Source organism: Piliocolobus tephrosceles, chromosome 8, assembly GCF_002776525.5.
Source record: "Piliocolobus tephrosceles isolate RC106 chromosome 8, ASM277652v3, whole genome shotgun sequence".
NCBI classification, from domain to species: Eukaryota; Metazoa; Chordata; class Mammalia; order Primates; family Cercopithecidae; genus Piliocolobus; species Piliocolobus tephrosceles.
In genome coordinates, this window is record NC_045441.1 from 71,373,545 (window position 1) to 71,394,586 (window position 21,042).

Genomic DNA, 21,042 nt, shown 5'->3' on the forward strand with positions numbered 1-21,042 from the left:
CAAGGGACATGAAGGACCTCGTCAGGAGAACTGCAAACCACTGCCCAAGAAAAAAAGAGAGGACACAAACAAATGGAAAAACATTCCATGCTCATGGATAGGAAGAATTAATATTGTGAAAATGGCCATGCTGCCCAAAGTAATTTATAGATTCAGTGCTATTCCCATCAAGCTACCATTGACTTTTTTACAGAAGTAGAGAAAACTACCTTAAATTTTACATGAAACCACAAAAGAGCCCTGCTAGCGAAGACAATCCTAAGCAAAAAGAACAAAGCTGGAGGCATCATGCTACCTGACTTCAAACTATACTAAAAAGCTACAATAATCACAACAACATGGTACTGGCACCAAAATGGATATATAGACGAATGGAACAGAACAGAGACCTCAGAAATAACACCACACATCTACAACCATCTGATCTTTGACAAAGCAGACAAAAACAAGCAACGGGGAAAGAACTCCCTATTTAATAAATGGTGCTGGGAAAACTGGCTAGCCAAATGCAGAAAACAGAAACTGGACGCCTTACTTGTACTTTATACAAAAATTAACTCAAGATGGATTAAAGCCTTAAAAGTAAAACCCAAAACCATAAAAACCCAAGATAAAAACCTAGGCAATACCATCCAGGGCATAGGCATGGGCAAAGACTTCATGACTAAACACCAAAAACAATTGCAACAAAAACCAAAATTGACAAATGGGATCTAATTAAACTAAAAGGAGCTTCTGGACAGCAAAAGAAACTAGCATCAGAATGAACAGGCAACCTACAGAAGGGGAGAAAAATTTTGCATTCTACCCATCTGACAAAGGTCTAATATCCTAAATGTACAAGGAGGTTTAAGAAATTCATGGTCAAGTGCGATGGCTCACACCTGTAATCCCAGCACTTTGGGAAACTGAAGTGGGCAGATCAAGAGGTCAGGAGTTCAAGACCAGCTTGGCCAAAACGGCAAAACCCCATCTCTACTAAAATTACAAAACTTAGTTGAACATGGAGGTGCATACTTATAATCCCAGCTACTCGGGAGGCTGAGGCAGGAGAATTGCTTGAACCGGGACCTGGGAGGCAGAGGTTGCAGTGAGCTGAGATCGCGTTACTGCACTCCAGCCTGGGCCACACAGTGAGACTCTGTCAAAAAAAAAAAAAAAAAGAAAAAAGAAAAAGATAAAAAGAAAGAAAAATATAAACAACCCCATCAAAAAGTGGGCAAAGGTTATGAACAGGCACTTCTCAAAAGAAGACACTTATGCAGCCAACAAACATATGTACAAAAACTCATGATCACTGGTCATTAGAGATGTGCAAATCAAAACCGCAATGATATACTATCTCATGCCAGACAGAATAGTGATTATTAAAAAGTCAGGAAGCAACAGATGCAGGTGAGGCTGTGGAGAAATAGGAACACTTTTTCACTGTTGGTGAGAGTGTAAATTAGTTCAACTATTGTGGAAGACAGCGTGGCGATTTCTCGAGGATCTGGAACCAGAAATACCATTTGTCCCAGCAATCCCATTACTGAGTATATACCCAAAGGATTAAAATCATTCTACTATAAAGACAAATGCACATGTATGTTTATTGCAGCACTATTTACAATAGCAAAGACTTGGAACCAACCCAAATACACATCAATGACAGACTGGATAAAAAAATGTGGCACACATACACTGTGGAATACTATGCAGTCATAAAAATGGATGAATTAATGTCCTTTGCAGGGACTTGGATGAAGCTGGAAGCCATCATTCTCAGCTAACTAACACAGGAACAGAAAACTAAACACTGCATGTTCTCACTCATAAATGGGAATTGAACGATGACAATACATGGACACAGGGATGGGAACAACACACACTGGGGCCTGTTGGGAGTGAGGGACGAGGGGAGGGAGAGCATTAGGACAAACACCTAATGCATGAGGGCCTTAAAACCTAGATGACAGGTTGATGGGTGCAGCAAACCACCATGGCACATGTACACTTATGTAAAATACCCTGCACATTCTATACATGTATCCTGGAATTTAAACAAAAATAAAAAAATTAAAATAAAAAAATTTAAATGAACAACTACCACAAAAAATGTGTGCGGCCCTTGTCTCCTCAGAAAAAAGAAAATTATACAAGAAAAAAGAAATGATAACTAGTCGAGTCAATGTATACCTTAAATATTGTGACTAGGTTATTATACATTCTATGCATGTAACAAAATATCACATGTACCCAGTATAAATGTACAAATATTATGTATCAATAAAAATTTTAAAAATAAAAAAATCATGTTTAGTCAATTCAAATAATGCAAAGGAAAATGGGGCCTTAAGGCAAAAATTTTATATTAAGATAAAGTGAAATTATAAATGAAGAGACATGATGCTATTTTAATATCAGAGAATAAGATAATAATCTGAAATGTGCCAACTGGGTGTGTGATGGAAATGTTTAAAGTAGTTTTAAAATAGTTTGGATTAAATGTTTAAATTTTTGGAAAATTTAGTAGAATCTGCAGCCTCTCATTTGTGAACAAACCAGTACTTTAAAATTACAACTATATTATGGGAAAATAAAATTGATATAAATTAAATACTTTATGTAATATACATATTGACATATTTGTTCTTCTAGGAATATGCATGTTATGCTGTTGAAACAAGATTCATAGCAGTTGCTCAAAAGGATAGTTTATACTATCACAGGGAAAGAAACCATATTGAGAAAAGGAGGTATTTATAAGGTGAATGACTTTTTATTGTGCTTTATATTGCAATCTTTTTATATCTTATATCTGAAAGATAAATTACTTTGTTCTAGCAATAATTTATCTCTTAAAAGTAACTGTATTTTATTAACCATAAACTATTAAATGATTAAATTGAGTAGTCCATAGTAAGTAGTATAAATGGTTGGGTGACCAGGAGTAAACTTTAAATCACCAGCCAAGTACAGCAATGATTTCGGCTGCACTGGTGTTTTAAAACCAGGGGCATTTTCACTGAAAAGAGCTGCCATGATGCTCTGGAATAAACATCATCTCTTTTTGAAAATAGTATGAAATGCATAAATAAGGTAGTTTTAAAGCTGATATTTTAAATTTAGGTGGTTAAAATATAGTAAAATTAGAATGAGAGACAAAATTTTAATACTCATTAATATAAAAATTCCAATGGTGAAATTACATTGAATAAATAACATTATATCAGGGAAGTAGCTTCCAAGTCAAATGGGCAATACTTGTTCAGCATATTCAAGGTGAATAATGATCTTCACCTGAACAAGTATCTTCACCTGAATATGCTGAACAAGTATTGACCATTTGATCCAAATTTTTCAACTACCTGTTTTTTCAACCCATGTAAAGGAAGCATTTGTTTAGGAGCACCTGTTTTAGTACTGATGGCGGTGACTGCTGCCATCACCCCACTTGCAGCAAGGAGGCACGGCTCGGGCTGCACACCCCATGGAGCCAGTGGGAGCCCCGCCACTTTTGAGTTGGGGCAGGAGCTCTCCGGGTGCGAATGCAGCCATCCAAACCGCTGCTGCAGACCCAGGCCTCCTGCTCTACAGGCAGGAGCCCCACCCTAACTGCAGCTGTGGATCTGAGCCTCCCTGTACTCTTGACAGGGAGACCGGGAACAGGCAGGATTTGCCCTCCTGGTTGCGGCTGCAGCCGCCAGACCCACAGCTGCAGACCTGGGCCTCCTGCTTCACAGAACAGGAAGGAAGGAGCCGGGGCCAAGCGGAAGCCCCACCCCTTCTGAGGTGGAGGTGTGGGAGCTCCCTGGATGCACCTGTGGCTGCCCTCCCAGGCCTAGGACCTCTGGGTATCTCTGCAGCCTGCATCCTTGGGCTGGGAAGCCTCTCCCACTCCCTTCCCTGCTGGCTCGACGATGTCTGCTCGTCCGTCCCCGTGCCTGGCCTCTCTTCTCTCCCCGCATCAGCTCGGATCTGGGAGTGGGGTTGGGATCGAGCCCTGGGGCCATGAATGGCAGCGGGAGGCAGACAGATCCCTGGGTGGAAGGGAATGTGTCCTGGTCAGGCCCCACCTTTAGGCCAGGGAGGGCCTAAAGGCTGGGGGCCAGGCAATTCCTTCTGACCAGAGTGGGGACTTGTGGTGCCTCTTCCGGGCCACCCATGGTTCCCCATGAACCAATTGACAGGCACTTCCTCCCCTCTGAGGTCCATAAAAGCCCAGGATCAGCCAGAACAGAGGGTGCAGAGATGAAGGGAGATCAATTGCAGAGAGGAGCTACCCTCTCTGCTGAGAGCTTAGAGACCTTCAGAGATGTCCAATGACCTGCCTGTGGAGAGGAGTCATCCTCTCCAGGGCCTCCTCTTTGCTGAGAGCTGGAGATGATGGGATGACCTGCCAGCAGAGAGAAGCCGCCTTCTCCAGGGCCTCCTTTCTGCCTAGAGCTGCACACTCAACATGACCACCTGCCTACACAGAGGAGTCTCTCTGAGCTGTTCTAACACTAAGTAAATCTGTCTGCATACCTCAATACCTCATTCTTCCTGGATGTAGGACAAGAACTCTGGCAAAGGCGCCACTGGGCACAGAGGTTTCCAGGAAAAAAACTGACACCCCAAAGATCTTGTAACAGTATGCCACAGTGAGCTGTACAAGGAGACTTTTGATTTTTTTCTGTTTGAGCTGTTTCTGTTTTGCAATTACCAAAATGTGTTCTTTTGACTCAGAACTCTCCATATAACTACCACCACAATAGTGCAGCAACAGGGGTAAATGTCAACCTATTTTTAGTTAAGTTTGGCTTCAAATATAATTAATTAAGTAATTATAATGCACATTACTTAGGCCATTGCCTTTCTAATCATGGTTTGAGCCCCATTTCTGACCTGCTCTTTTCCTTATTCACATCCCTTATGAGTTCTCAGTGATTGATTGTGGAAGTTTGCACTTTTTCTCTACATTATTTTCAGTATGAAGTGAGAACTAAGGGTGTATTATTACTAAACACACATTATGTTTCTTCTACACATTTGTGCGTATATGAATTTCTTATTTCATTCCTATCTTTTCTTTTTTGTTCCATCTCACTCCCTTTTTTCTTTCTCTTTTCTTTTTATTCTTTCTTCTTTCCTTTCTTCCTGAATTTGTTTATTTATCCATTTAACACAATTTATGGCACCTACTCCTTATAAAAAATATGTTAAATGTAGGAATTTCATTTTGAATATAGCAATATAGTTATTAACCTCACTGTTTATAGTCTACAATGCAACCAATCAATCACAATACAGTTTGCTAAGTGTGAAAATGGTAGACAGTTCTAAGAGAGTATAAAAAGGTACCCATGCCAGTGAAGAGATGAGGATCAAAGATTTCTCAAAAAGTTAACATAGAATATGATTGGCTTAGATAAGCAAAGTTTGAAGACAGGAATGTGAAAGAAAGCTGGAGGAAATAGGCAATTTTGTTGCAAATTACATATATCACTAAAATTAAAATGACAGGTTAAGAATGAGGATGGTGCTTTAGCAGGAAACATAATGTTATTGAAGGGAGTGGGAGATGGAGTCGGTTTAAGTCCTATGGATTTATATTTGGGGGTGGGAGGTGCAAAGATGACATAGATCCGAAAAATGATTAGTTAGCCTCCTGGCTTCTAATTGAAAATCTCCAAACAGGATTCCATAAAAGAAAGCATTTCTGATGGGTTTATTTCAGGTCTGTTTTATTGTAATTCTGAGGGATTCATTTCAAATTGCCAGGAGATTTGATGAGCTAGTTCTTAGAATAAAAAATATTTAGTATTGTCCAAAGCAGGATCCAAATGTTAAGGCCACGCTGGAAGATTTCAGCTCTCGGATGAATTGATGCTTTGTCTTCTATCTGCTAGATGGATGTCTGAGGCTCTTTATATTTTAAAAAAATAGTTTCAAATTATTTTCCCAGCTCCATGAGGATTGATTTTATTTCAATGGGTTGGCAATAGATTATAAAATATCTTCTTTCTGTTTATATAAATAAATAGTTTTGTAAACTTTGAGTGTTAAAATAATTTACTAGTTATTAAAAATCTTTCAGTTATCAAGTGAGTTATTATAAAAATCATAATAAATTATCTGTGAATGAAATGTAACAAGTTGTAAGAGTTTGTTGAGTATTGCATATTCATACCCTACTGAAAAGTCAAGCTGCTCTAGAAACTACAATTCTTGGCAATGATGCAAAATTCGTGATGATGCAAAATTTGTACTGATTGTTTGGAGCCTGTTTCAGGAATGGCACTTTAGAGTCTTAGGTTCAGTTGTGGATTTTATTTGCTGTGTTCTATTTATTATAACTTCATCTTTGTTGTCTTTACTATTATTAATTTATTTAGATGCGGATTGTTTTGGTAACCTTATGCTATATAATAGAGTATATTTGCATATGTATTGTAGTGTATGATACATTTTATAACAGTATTAAATGCTTCAGTTTTTCGAGCCGAGATCGTGCCACTGTGCTCCACCCTGCGCGACAGAGCGAGACTCTGTCTCCAAAAATATATATATATATGTAGTGGGGGAGGGGTGCGGAGGATGGAGGCGGCAGTGTCCGCTGCAACGGTTGGGCTGCTCGTGAGAAGCTGGCGGTTGGTGGGGAAGGCTGGCGGCGGCAGCCGGGCCATGGCGGGAGACCCCCTCCTCCGGCCTCCCTGAAGTCCCGGGAGCCGCGACCCATGGGATCGTCGAGCAGCCGGGTGCTGGGCCAGCCGAGGCGAGCCCTTGCCCAGCAGGAGCAGGGTGCCAGGGCGAGGGGCTCGGCTGGGAGGCCGGACCCTGGAGACCCTGCAGCGGGCAGTCACAAGCGCAGCGGGGCCTTCCGCTACTGTCGCCCTGACTCGGAGAGAGACGAGGGTGAGGAGGAGAGGGACGAGCAGCAGCCGCTCCTCCACGTCCCTGCAAGGAAAAAATTAAGGAGTACATCCAAATATAGTTATCAAACATTATTTTTGAATGGTGAAAACAGTGACATTAAGATTTGTGCTCTAGGAGAAGAATGGCGATTACACAAAATATATTTATGTCAATCTGGCTACTTTTCTAGTATGTTCAGCGGTTCTTGGAAAGAATCCAGCATGAATATTATTGAACTGGAGATTCCTGACCAGAACATTGATGTAGAAGCGCTGCAGGTTGCGTTTGGTTCACTGTATGGAGATGACGTGTTGATAAAGGCCAGTCGAGTTGTTGCCATTTTGGCAGCAGCTTGTATGCTGCAGTTGGATGGTTTAATAAAGCAATGCCGTAAGACGATGAAGGAGACAATTACTGTGAAAACTGTGTGTGGCTATTACACATCAGTAGAGACCTATGGATTAGATTCCGTAAAGAAGAAGTGCCTTGAATGGCTTCTAAACAATTTGATGACTCACCAGAATGTTAAACTTTTTAAAGAACTCAGCATAAATGTCATGAAACAGCTCATTGGTTCATCTAACTTATTTGTGATGCAAGTGGAGATGGATGTATACACCGCTCTAAAAAAGTGGATGTTTCTTCAACTTGTGCCTTCTTGGAATGGATCTTTAAAACAGCTTTTGACAGAAACAGATGTCTGGTTTTCCAAACAGAGAAAAGATTTTGAAGGTATGACCTTTCTTGAAACGGAACAAGGAAAACCATTTGTGTCAGTATTCAGACATTTAAGGTTACAATATATTATCAGTGACCTGGCTTCTGCAAGAATTATTGAACAAGATGCTATAGTACCTTCAGAATGGCTGTCTTCTGTGTATAAACAGCAGTGGTTTGCTATGCTGCGGGCCGAACAAGACAGTGAGGTAGGGCCTCAAGAAATCGATAAAGAAGAACTAGAGGGAAATAGCATGAGGTGTGGTAGAAAGCTTGCCAAAGACGGTGAATACTGCTGGCGTTGGACGGGTTTTAACTTCGGCTTTGACCTACTTGTAACTTACACCAATCGATGCATCATTTTCAAACGCAATACACTGAATCAGCCATGTAGCGGGTCTGTCAGTTTACAGCCTCAAAGGAGCGTAGCATTTAGAATACGTTTGGGTTCTTTTGATAGTCGTGGAAAACTACTACGTAGTAGAACAACTGGCTATCGAATACTTATACTTAAAAAGGATCAGGAACAAGTGGTGATGAATTTCGACAGCAGGCTTCTGACCTTCCCTTTATATATCTGCTGTAACTTCTTGTATATATCGCCAGAGAAAAGAATTGAAAATAATCATCACCCAGAAAATCCAGAAAACTGAAGATCTCATCGGTTGGGAACAGTAGCACTTTGAAAACTTTTTAGACCAGCTTTAATTTAATGGCCCTACTGATATTCACATCTAAGGTGACTAACAATGGTAAAGGCTTTATGAACTGTACAGACAATACAGAAGATTATTCTTATCCTCATTGCATTTCTCTGCACATATGAACAAAACATTTTAAAGCCAAGAAAATATCTGTCGAATCATTTCTGTCAGTACAATGTCAACTCGTGCTTTTAATTTAGCATCAGCAGAAAATTACTATAGGTAAATCTCACATGTATCTGCAACAAAACATAGATTTAATTTTTAGCTTAAACTTTGTTTCTACCTTATGTTAGTGGACCTCAGTTATCCATCAGTAAATTTATTTTTATTTGGCTAAAATAATCTAAAAGAATAATTTGGATGGCCAATTAGAAATGCTGTTTTGAATTGGTGCATTTAAAGCTTTCTTTTAATATTTTAAACCGGCTTATTACGATTCCTCCTTTTAGTCTGATATCTTTCCAGTTCATACTTGTTTTTAATCATTAAATGCTTTCTTCCTGGTTTTGGAGACTAAGCTGAGAAACTTTTTTTAAACTTAAGCATTGTCATGCTATTTTTTTAAATTTGGCTTTCCTAGGATTTTAAGAACAATGAAAGTTAGCTTCACACCTTCAAATGATCTTGAATGAGTGAAAAATCAGTTTGATTCGAAGGATATTTCTTGCCTTACATGGTCTTTTCTTTGACAGTCTGTACACTTTTATTATGAGTTTTTCAATTATTTATGTACCAGATATTATACTTTTAAACATTAATATTTTCTGATCTTTAGAATTATTTATGTTCAAATTTTAGTTGGGAGTTTTGTTTCCTACTTAAGCTCAGTACTTTATACCTCTGAGTTGAGTGCCTTTGAGTGACACATGTTAACAGAAATTTCATAGTAAATATAAATAAAGTCAGAGGATCTAATAAAGAAGCTGATGAAGCATTCATATAAAAATGGAACTCATTTTTGTCAAAAATGAGATGTACACTTGTCATGATTTAGATATGTTGACCTTTTGTGTTTATTGCTGTTTTGAATATAGCCATGTTCATTTTCTTTCCAGTTAGAGTAAGTACTTCTGTGGTTAATGTATATTTTTATTGTGGCTTTTAAAATGGGAATAATTTGTATGTATCTGTGCAAATAATAAATGCACATTTGGAAAAAGAAAAAAAATTCTTCAGTTTTTCAAAATTTAATCTCTAACATGTGGATAAATTGTATTTTACATAGGAATCACCCACATTATTATCACTGAAGCAAATGAGATCATATTGCCATATTCTATCCTAATTTGTGTGTTGCAGTAGCACATTAGTAGTAAGATGTGATTGTAAGTCTGTGCTACTTAAATAATTTGCAATAATATAATTCTATGCAATTGAATTATTGGGTTATTATAAAGGTAATAAGCAGCATGATATTATAAAAGTGATTTTTTATGTTTTTCTACAATTTTTATATGGTCAATTTCTCATAAGTAATAGAGTATGTGTACATTTTACAACTGCCTTCTTTATGGATAATTTTTCTTATTCTGACACATTGTCATTTCTATCTCTATTATTCAGTATTCCTTCAATTGAAAATTACACAAACCCTCTTCAGTCTGTCTCATGTTAAAAGGGTATTTGTTGGCTTATTTAGTTGAGATGCATCCTCACAAAATGAAAGAAATAGAAAAATCAGATCATCAGGGACTGAAAGGGTATTTCATTGTTACTAGTAGTTTATATCTGTAGCTCTTCCTAATCCCTGATCTTTTATGTTTGTTGATTCTCAACATGCAGCAGGAAACAGTGTCATTGACTCAGGTACAAACCCTTTGAATTTGTAATCCACAGATGTAAAGAGATTCTGTTTATAATTTGTAAAGTTCTGGAGAAGAACCATTAGCCTTGCTTGCGCCGTGTGGTCCTCTCTGTGACTGGGAGATTATGAGACCATGATTGACAGCTCCACAAGCACCACTGAGTTGGGAAGGAATTTCCAAAGGAAATAATTTGATAGCAAATCATTTCTTAGTCTCAAGTGATAGGTCCAACCCACAAAATATGCAAATTTGTTTCTTTGTAATTGTGATCTATTATAATTTAGAAGGATTTAAAGAGAAATTTATGTTTTCCTTTAGAAAGAGTGTACAATAAGTGTAGACGGTTATTTTTTTTTTAAATTCCAAAATAAGGTGATTGAAGAACTGAAGGATGTGAGTTGCCTAATAAATACGAAAAAAAAAATATTATTTTGCCCAAAATATGCAGGATGTTGCGATGGTTAATACTGAGTGTGAAGGATGGAGTTCTTTCATTGGTTTGGGGGTTTTTATAGTTGGCTGCTTAATATGATTAGACCCCCAAATGCTAAGGACTGTACTACTAATAGTATGGAGAACATTGATAGTCCTTGGTGGAAACTGTTTAGAGAGTTATGCAAAATAAATGCTTTTGACACTCCTGATTAACCACTTGTGAAAGGCAAGAACCTTAGTGTCTCTATACATAATACCTTTGACTATATGTGGAGAACTAAGGAACAGAATGAAGTTGGTTGGTTGCTCCCAAGTTCACTGGAAAAGTAATGAAAGAAAATGATGTACTCAGGGATTACTAACTTCCGGATTCAGAAGCAAATATTGAGCCTCAAATCTGCTAAGCTTTCCCTGAGTGAGTCTTATCTCCTGTAGAGAAAGCTGTAATTGTGGAAAGTCAGACACAAGTGCTTATTATGCAAGTGGCTGACCATCAGTGAAAGGTGCATGCACAACCTCAACAGGTGTTCCCTGTTAAAGCGAGGGCATTAATTGGCAAATAATGGGACCCTGAAACTTAAAACGGGGATGTGGGGGAGAACCCTGATAAAGCTGGGGATACTGAGCTTGTAAACTCTGATGAAACTTTTTCACAAAAGAAACATCTTCTCGATCCCCAATATTGGCAATATCCCCTCCTGACACACACTGCCATCAGCCTTTCCATCTTTGTCTGAGGAGATAAACCCTGCACTGCCTGAGGCAACAGTAATGGCCTCCCCGAGACAGTTGCCAGGCAGGATATTGTTGTTTCTCCTTAGGAGCTACCCACAACACCAACAACCCTGTTTACTTCTATACCTATAACTGGACTAAAGTCCTAGTGGGCCCCTCGAGGTGAAGTTCAGTGTGTGACCCATGAGGAGGTGCACTACACTTGAAAAGAACTGTTTGATTTTTTCTAATTTATATAAGCAGAAATCTGGAGAACAGGCATGGGAAGTGATATTAAGGGTTTGGGATAATGGTGGAAATAACATAGAGCTGGATCACACTTTTATTGATTTGGGTCTACTAAGCAGAGATTCTGCATTTAATGTTGGAGCCTGGGGAGTTAAAAAAAAAAAAAAAGTTCTAATAGTTTATTTGCTTGGTTAACTGAAATATGATTAAAAAATGGCCCACTGTGAGCGAGCTGGAAAATGCCTTATCTCCTTTGGTTTAATGTAGTGGAAGGGATCCAAAGGCTTAGGGAGATTGGGATGTTGGAGTGAATTAGTAACTTTAGATCTCCTCTTCCCAGCTGAGATGGTCCCAAAGATATACCCATGACCAATGCTTTGTGAAATAGGTTTGTGAGGGCAGCACCTGCATCTTTGAAGAGCCCTGTAATTGCTCTTCCCTGTATCTGAGATCTAACAGTGGGAACCACAGTCACTCAACTACAAAATTTAAATGCAGTGGGACTACTTGGGTCCCAGGGCAGCAGGGGCCAAGTGGTGGCACTTAACAGTCAAAGGAAAGCCAGGCATAGCTACTGTAATGGACAGCAGAGGCAAAGCAGCAATCAGAATAGTCTGACTCATGTAGAGGTCTGGCATTTGCTGATTAATCACAGGTCTAGTAATCAAGGGATGGAAGTGGAAGTGGCACTACTCACCATCACCCCTAGCAAGCTACTAGCAAAATTTTTGCTTCCTGTTCACATGACATTATGCTCTGCTGGCCTAGAGGTCTTAGTTCCAGAGGGAAGAATGCTGCCACCAGGAGACACAGCAGCGATTCCATTAAATGAGAAGTTAAGATTGCCACCTGGACACTTTGGGCTCTTCTTACCTTCAAGTAAACAGGCTATTAAGGGAGTTACAGTGTTGGCTGTGGTGACTGACCCAGACTATCAAGATAAAATCAGTCTACGACTACACAATAGAGATAAGGAAGAGAATGTGTAGAATACAGGAGATCTCTTGAGGTGTCTCTTAGTATTACCATGCCCTGTAATTAAGGTGAATGGGAAACTACAACAGCCCAATCCGGGCAGGACTACAAATGGTCCAGACCCTTCAAGAATGAAGGAATGAAAGTTTGGGTCACTCCACCAAGGAAAAAAAAAAAAAAACCATGACCTGCTGAGATGCTTGCTGAAGGCAAAGGGAATCCAGAATAGGTAGTAGAAGAAGGTAGTTATCACTACCAGCTACAACTATGTGACCAGCTACAGAAATGAGGACTATAATTATCATGAGTATTTCCTCTTTGTTTGTTAAAAACATGTTTGTGCATGTATACAGTTGTGCTAAGAAAATATCTTCATTTTATTTCCTTTTTCCTTTATCATGTGACATAAGAATTATTGACTTCATATCAGCATTTAAGTGTTGTTCACTTTATGTAATAACATTTTGATTAGGGATTGGTCCATTTACAGTTGTATGAAGGATAGTTGTATTATGTTAGGCATAATTATGTCCATGCTATTGTTTGATTTGGAGATTATGTACGATCTCAGGAGATGTGTATGAGTTCAAGTTGACAAGGGGTGGACTTGAGACAGTTAGTACTGAGTGTCAGCTTGATTGGACTGAAGGATACAAAGTATTGATTCTGGGTGTGTCTGTGAGGGTGTTACCAAAGGAGATTAACATTTGAGTCAGTGGGCTGGGAAAGGCAAACCCACCCTTAATCTGGGTAGGCACAATCTAATCAGCTGCCAGCACCTCGAGAATAAAAAGCAGGCTGAAGAAAGTGAAAAGACGAGCCTGGCTTAGCCTCCCAGCTTACATCTTTCTCCTGTGCTGTATGCTTGCTTCCTGCCCTCAAACATTGGACTCCAAGTTCTTCAGCTTTGGGACTTGGACTGGCTTCCTTACTCCTCAGCTTGCAGATGGCTTATTGTGGGACCTTGTGATCATGTGAGCTAATACTCCTTATTAAACTCCTATATATATATATATTTATATTTATATTTATATTATATTTATCCACATTATCCAATTTATCTAGCATTTGTCCTATCTTTATCTTATATTTGGTTTCCCCTTAATATAAGTCATCTATTTAATGTAAAGCCGTTAATGAAATGCCAAATCTATGTATAATATTAAAGCATACTCCTTTTTTGTGACATATGGCCCACCTTTATTGCCATAGTTATATCTGAATTTACTAAACAGTTCAGGAAAAACTTTTTAAACATTGCCATATTCATAAAACAGATTCAGAATTGGTTGCTAATATTACTTTCTACAGCTTATTCACAGACGATCTCCTCTAAAGTTCATCCTGTCCTTCTGCTTATTCCTCTGTCCATAGGCCCATTTTCTTCAGAATGTCACTGTAAGAATCTCATTCAAATTCTCCCTTATCCCCCAAAGCTCATTTTGCTTCAAATTTGTTTCTCTTCATAAAACAGTGCATTCATCAGATAGAACTCATTCAATTTGGAAAAATACTTGATGCCCCAGCATGATGACTGCATCATATGCACACAAATAGGTGAGCACATGCACACCTGGGTACCTAGGAAAATTGATTATTAAAGACAATACTCTACTGGAAACAGCCAGGCCATATATACCTTAATGTCTGCTCCTTTAGCTAACATTAAAATCAAGCAAAGAGAAGAGTCGTGTTAATGATGAATATATGCATTAATTAATTAATTGAGCATTTATGTAACAGATTTTTTTTTAACCAGTCTTTTGTTTTAGGAGGGCAAAGGACATAGCAGGGATTTTTCATTCATCAAATTACATTTAGTTTAGATGGCTTTGTAATTCTCTGAAGGAGTAAATGGATAGTACTGCAACAGATATTGGTCAATGGGAAATTAAGCTCAACACACTTAGAAGTAAATTTTTCACTGTCTCTAATTCTGCTTTAGAACTCATACAACCCTAAAAATACAACTATAAAAATATGTTAATATATAAAATAAGCTCATTGAGAAGAACATGAACAGTTTTAATTATACTTAACAAATGAATAAAATAAGCCATTTCTTATCTTCCTCTCCAGAAAAATAGTACCAGTTACTGCAGTATTTTAAGTAACTTATCCCCGATTTCAGAGAGATATTTATTAGTGTCCTTAATAGCAAAGATATCATAGCATGTTCTTTTTTTCTACCTGGTCAAAAAAGAAATTGCCACATATTTTTCTTTACCATATTTGTTTAAATTCATTTTGCTGCTTCTACGTCAAGCATGAGTTGCTTAAAATTTGTATTTTGTTTTTTTAAAAATAAACACATGTAGCAGCAAAAAGGTTTAATAAAATACAAATATGTTACCTTTATGCAGAAGTAAACCAGCTTGCTGCCAAATTCTGTAATACAATTTAAAAGCATATATACGCATGTATAATGTGAAAGCAAACACTGGCCCAATATTAAACCAAGAAGCAAACACCCTCTTTGCAAGCTGCTGGCCACTTCCTTTATAGAAATGAGAATAGGACCTAGAATCCCCAGAAGCAATAATTTTCCAAGCTTCACCCCAAATTGTAGTGTAGTGCTTGCACAACCATTTGAGGAAAATATAGAATTCATTATTAAGTCTAGCATTTTAGAGCCCCAAATCAAATTGAAAGTAATTTTTTACATTGCCAGGCCCAAGAGAGCCTAGCCCATAAGAAATACTTAACAGAAGTTCTCATTTTCCATTTATGTTGAGCAAACTAATAGTTAAGACAAGGAAGGAAGGTAGAGAGCATAGTATATAAAATTGTGTTCTATAATTACTAGCTCTGTCCTAAATACCAATAGTATTAATAAATGATTTTTTTGCTTTTTCAATTTTTTTATTTTTATGGATTTAGTGGTACAAGTGCAGTTGTGCTACATAGATATATTGTGTAGTGATGAAGTCTGAGGTTTTAGTGTACCCATCACCTGAATAGTGTACACTGTAAATTATTTTTAATAAAGAGCCCTAGTACATTGTACAAAATTTAAAAAGTATAATATTAAATATTTCTCCCTCTCCTCTCTCCCGAAGTTTTAGTTCCCTACACCAGAAAACAACTACTATTAGTGATTTCTTGTGTTTTCTTGTGTGTGTGTGTGTGTGTATTTATTTACATATATGTGTATATATGAACATACATGTATAAACAAACACATAGCTTTCAATGTGTATAATTTTTCTTCATTATATCAAATTAGAAGCATATAATACATATTCCAGCCATTTGTTTTATTCACTTAAAATATTATTTGGAGATTTTTTTATAGCGGTGCATATAAAGCGACTTTCCTTTATGCATTGTATTTCTTTATGCAAACATTCCATAAAATATTTTATATTAATAGGCATTTTTGTCCTATCTAAACTTTTGATATTACACAAAAGCCCACCTGCAGTGATTTCACTTATACATACGTAATTACATTATATGTGAGCATGCCAATATGATAGTTTCCTAGAAGTTAAATTAAAGGGTAATGTAAGGGTATTTATCTATTTAATTTAATGTTCCAATGTTACAGCAAATTATTTTCCTACCAATAATATGTAAGAATGCCCTGCACCCTCATCCACCTAGTATATTATAAGGCTTTTTATCTCCACCAATCCGTTTAATAAAAATGGCATCTTATCATAGATTTAAGTTGCATTCATTCATTATAAATACCTTCAAGCATAATTTCATTCACCTCAAATTGGTATGTGATTAATAAAGTCATAATTTTGACTTCTAACACATAAGTGATAAAATATCAGCACAGGTAGAATAATCATCCATGTTGCATGAAGAGGTGTTTCTATAGTTCCTATAGTCATATTGTCTATTGTGGAACCATGATCTGGAAGTTAGAATTTTTGTCCACCCACCATCTTCCTTTGAGTCTTGCCTCTAGGAGCTATGTGGAACTGTGCTCAAAAGTATCCCCATTCATGAGGCTCCAGGTTAATCAGTTAGAGATGCTGTCATCTCCCAGCAGCCATTGAGCACTGTGATCCACTTCTGCTCTTGAATAAGAGTTGACACTTTTCATAATGATACTGACAAAAAAATTTGCCTTCGCTTAAATAATTTTTTTAGGGCAGTAGGAATGATGAAAATTTCAAGCATATGTTTACCACTTACTATGTGTCAGACATAACAGTAACGCAAACCTTTCAAATTCTTTTATTTGGATTTGTCAGCTGAAAGATTGGTATTCACAGTACCATCACCAAGTGATAAGAAATGGAAAGTTCAGTCAAATAGCTTTTTTGTTTCTATTTGACAGCACACTTTTGGTTTCACTCAGCCATATCTGAGTTTCCTGTTTAGTAATTAAGCAATGATCAGAGTAGAAATTGAACACAGCAACCAGCAAGTCACAAGCATTACAAACAATGGCCGTTGTTCTCAGTACTGGAGGAGCATCTGTGTCCCCTCCTCTTTCCTTGTGGGGAGGCCTGGGAATTCTAACGGGAGGCTGGCACCCAAGGTGAGAGGCAGTGAATGAGCTCAGGGAAGTAACATTTTCTCTTATCTCAGAAATATATCAATAATTTAAAAATGGGCTTGATATGTGCCCACTGAAAACAAATTCTACTCACTTTGGCTTTTGAATGTGCAAGGCATTCTAGTTCTCTAATCAAAGTCAGAATCTCTGAAATTCTTTCTAACTTCCCTCAAATGCTTGAGAAATATAATTCAGTCTCTGAATCCATCTGTTGGGCTGCTAATACATGCATTAGGATGGAATTAACAGTACATGTGAGTGAAGAACTTCGCATATGCACTGCTCTAAAGAAATGTTTCATCAAATAGATGACTCATGATAATGCATTGTCCCAACATGTCAAGGTGCCGTTTTCTGCCTCCTCATTAATCACCTTCACTGATACCAGATAGAATTTTTAAAAAATTTTTACTGGGCATGGTGGCACTTTGAGAGGCCAAGGTGGGAGGATAGCTTGAGCCCAGGAGTCTGTGACCAGCCTGGGCAACATAGTGAAACCTCTCTGCTAAAAAAAAAGAATTAGCTGGGCATGGTAGTGCATGCCTGTAATCTTGTCTACTTGGGAGATTGAAGTGAGAGGATCAATTGAGCCCAGGAGTTCAAGGTTGCAGAGAGCTATGCTTGAACCACTGTACTTCAGTCTGGGCAAAAGAGTAAGAATCTATCTCAAAAATAAATAAATAAATATAAAAATCTTAAAGATTGAAAACAAAAACCCAAAAATATATGTGGTAAAATAATACTGACAGTTAAGTAGTTTTTAAATGATCCATGTAAACATGGTTTTGTTCCCATTTTTATACTCTCAAACGTACACAGAAAATGTATGCTTAATTAATAATAAAACAAGGGTAATATGTGGTTGATAAAAGAAAAAAGTAGAAGAGAAATATACATGACTCCCCTCACTGAGGAATGCATCCACTTTTCTCCATTGTGTAGAGTCTAGATTATTCTGTAGCTGGATGAAGCATGATACGGTCTAGTTCTGTGTCCCCATCCAAATCTGATCTTCATTTGTAATCCCCATGTGTCGGGGGGGGGATCTGGTGGGAGGTGATTAGATCATGGGGGTGATTTCCCCCATGCTCTTTTGATATTTAGGGAGTTTTCACAAGAGCTGATGGTTTTAAGTGTGGCACTTCCTCGCTCCCACTTTCTCTCCTGCTGCCATGTAAGATGTGCCTTGCTTTCCCTTTGCCTTCCATCATAATGGTAAGTTTCTTGATGCCTCCCTAGCCATGCAGAACTGTGAATCAAACCTTCTTTCTTTATAAATTACCAGTTTCAGGTACTATCTTTATAGCAGTTTGATAATGGAGTAATACAGAGCACTAATTTATGACTGTGTCAAGTAATTGGTGGATGCTGTCCTGGTTTCTGATTCATCATATTCTTAATGTTTTTTAAATACATCAAACAGGTACATAGGATTTAATTATTGTAACTTTTAAAAAATGTCAGTGAACTCCATAAAAATTCCTTTAGGTAAGAAAAGGAAAAAAATACACAAGTGTTGCTTAAAATTTTACATTGTTATATTTGAGCTGTTTTATTTCCTCATTCATCCTTTCTGCTATTTTCCCCCATATATTATTTTAAAGTGTGACTGCAAGCAAAACACATGAATTGTGGATATCTTCTAAAGCAGACTTTGTTTCACAGTTCAGTGAAGAAAGATTATACATTACCAATTTGCCAAACAAGATGTTTTTAATTATAATTTTTACTTATAATATTCTATATTAAAATGCTGTGATGAAATTATATGGTCTTATTCATTAATTGAACATATTGATTGAATTGATACAATTATTGATTGCTTGCTATTAGAAGAACACGTGTAAAATGAGTCAAACTCAGAATACCTTCAACAACTAACTTGAATGCAAGTAACAGGCTCGATCTATCCGCAACATTTTCTTCAGTGCATCTTCTACTCTATTCTGGCATATGGGGCAAGTAAAACTAATAACATCTAATAGGAATTTTTCTGCTTACCAAATGGCTGTCACTCATTTTCTCCTCCAATTTAGAGGGACAGAATCTCTTTTTTTTTTTTTTTTTTTGAGACAGAGTCTCGCTCTGTCCCCCAGGCTGGGTGCAGTGGCGCGATCTCGGCTCACTGCAAGCTCCACCTCCCAGGTTCATGCCATTCTCCTGCCTCAGCCTCCTGAGTAGGTGGGACTACAGGCGCCCGGCTATTTTTTGTATTTTTAGTTGAGACGGGGTTTCACCGTGGTCTCGATCTCCTGACCTTGTGATCCGCCCGCCTCGACTTCCCAAAGTGCTGGGATTACAGGCGTGAGCCACCGTGCCGGCCAGGGACAGAATCTCTTTAAAAGCTAGAATAGGGAAGCTGGAACACCTGAACTAATGATTCTGTGGACACAGAAAATCTGAATTCAGACTTCATTTTACTTTGTGTTGACTCTAGATCTAGTTCTCTAGACATCTTTCTTAGCTTCCCTTCTCTAGTTTCTACCCTTAGTTATAAGCCTTAAGTTTGGGGAGAATCAAATCCTGCTCCATATCTCGGTTTGAACTAACATTTTTGTTTGATTTAATGTCAGTTGCCATCATGGGGCTATTTTTAGCTACATCTTCCTCATTGCATTTGTAGCTTTTGACAGAGTTGCTGAGGTTTGTAGCCTCTGGCTATACCATGTTGATCTCTCATTTGTTACATACAATAATTGTGACTAAGTTAAAATGTTCCCCTTCAAGAAAACTTAATCTTTCACCATTTGCTGTACTGACACAGACCAGCAAATAAAAATAAAATGTATGAAGTCACAAATAGAATGCTTGCAATCCTGTCCTAGTTTTTGTTCACTTTCCTTCTTTATTTATATTAATAAATGTAGCTCTAAATTCTCCCTCCCAAAAGTCCCAATCACCCCACAGTTTTAGACATTCCCTCTGTAGTGTTTATTCCCAAATGGTTGCCAACTAAAACTCACTCCTCATCCTTGTATTTCCCAATAATTACAAATATTTATTGAGAGACCTAATAGATACTTAAATTTAAATGCTTGGGCCTAAATTTTACAAATTCCCTTTAAAACTATCGCAGTTTTTCTGAATTTTCTATTATGTAGTCAGAAAGAAGAGAAAAAGAGAAAAAAATGAATAAGAAGAAAGGTGATATGAATAGGAAAACATGCTGAGACTGAATCTTAGGTAACACCAAAATTTTATAGACAATTCAGGAAACAACACATTTGTGAAATAATTTGGTAATTGATAGACTCGTAGGAGAATTACTGAGTGGCATCATGGAAGCCAGAAGCAAGAGTTACTTAATTTTAGGCTATATCTCCACAAATGGTGGTGGGAGAGTTCTTAGAAAAACCCAGTCCAATTTTAAATCAGACAATCCAGGAAGACTTGTATAAAAAGAAGCAAAATATTTTTGTACCTCAAACTTCTTTCATTCATTGTGGTTCATGAGATGGATTACAATGACAGTCAGAATGCATATTTTCACTTACAGTCAGAACCAGTAGTCAAAGGAGTAAAGTACTGGGGATTGCCCAACAAAAGTGCTATCAAATTATCACAGAGCATCACTATATTAGGGCTAATACATAAAAGTGGAGCACTTTTAGGCTCTGAAATATTTTAGCCACCTTGTTTCATCATTTGATGCCTCAAGCATTTACTTACTACTGCCATTTTAAAAAGTAAAATTGGTGAGGCATTTACATAGCTTTTTTTTTTTTTTTCCTCTGTCCAACTTTCCTCATACTGCCCTATTCTTCCTGAACTGTATGTTCAATTAGGGAACAGCGGGAATTAAAGATCACTTGAGCTTTCAGTATTTGCTAGTACATGTGACATTGGCAAGATTTCTGGGGATGGAGAGTTCCAATAATAAATAATCACAATATGACTACAAAGAAAAGCTTAAGATTTAAGTGAAACACCGCAAAACAACTAGAAATAACCTTTTTGTGTGTACTGTTCATTTACAGCTTCATCTGTGTAGTGTCAGGGACAAACTAAGGTCCCAGCTGCCTTTATTCATTTAATAAATTGT

The 21,042-nt window shown here is 37.5% G+C and overlaps 1 protein-coding gene across 1 annotated transcript; it reads left to right on the forward strand.

The window, feature by feature from the left end:
- The first annotated feature begins 6,701 nt into the window (after positions 1-6,701).
- LOC111551089 (germ cell-less protein-like 2) lies at positions 6,702-8,249 on the forward strand. Its single transcript, XM_023224891.1, has one exon. The coding sequence runs from the start codon at positions 6,702-6,704 to the stop codon at positions 8,247-8,249; it is 1,548 nt and encodes a 515-aa protein (XP_023080659.1).
- Positions 8,250-21,042: the final 12,793 nt, after the last annotated feature.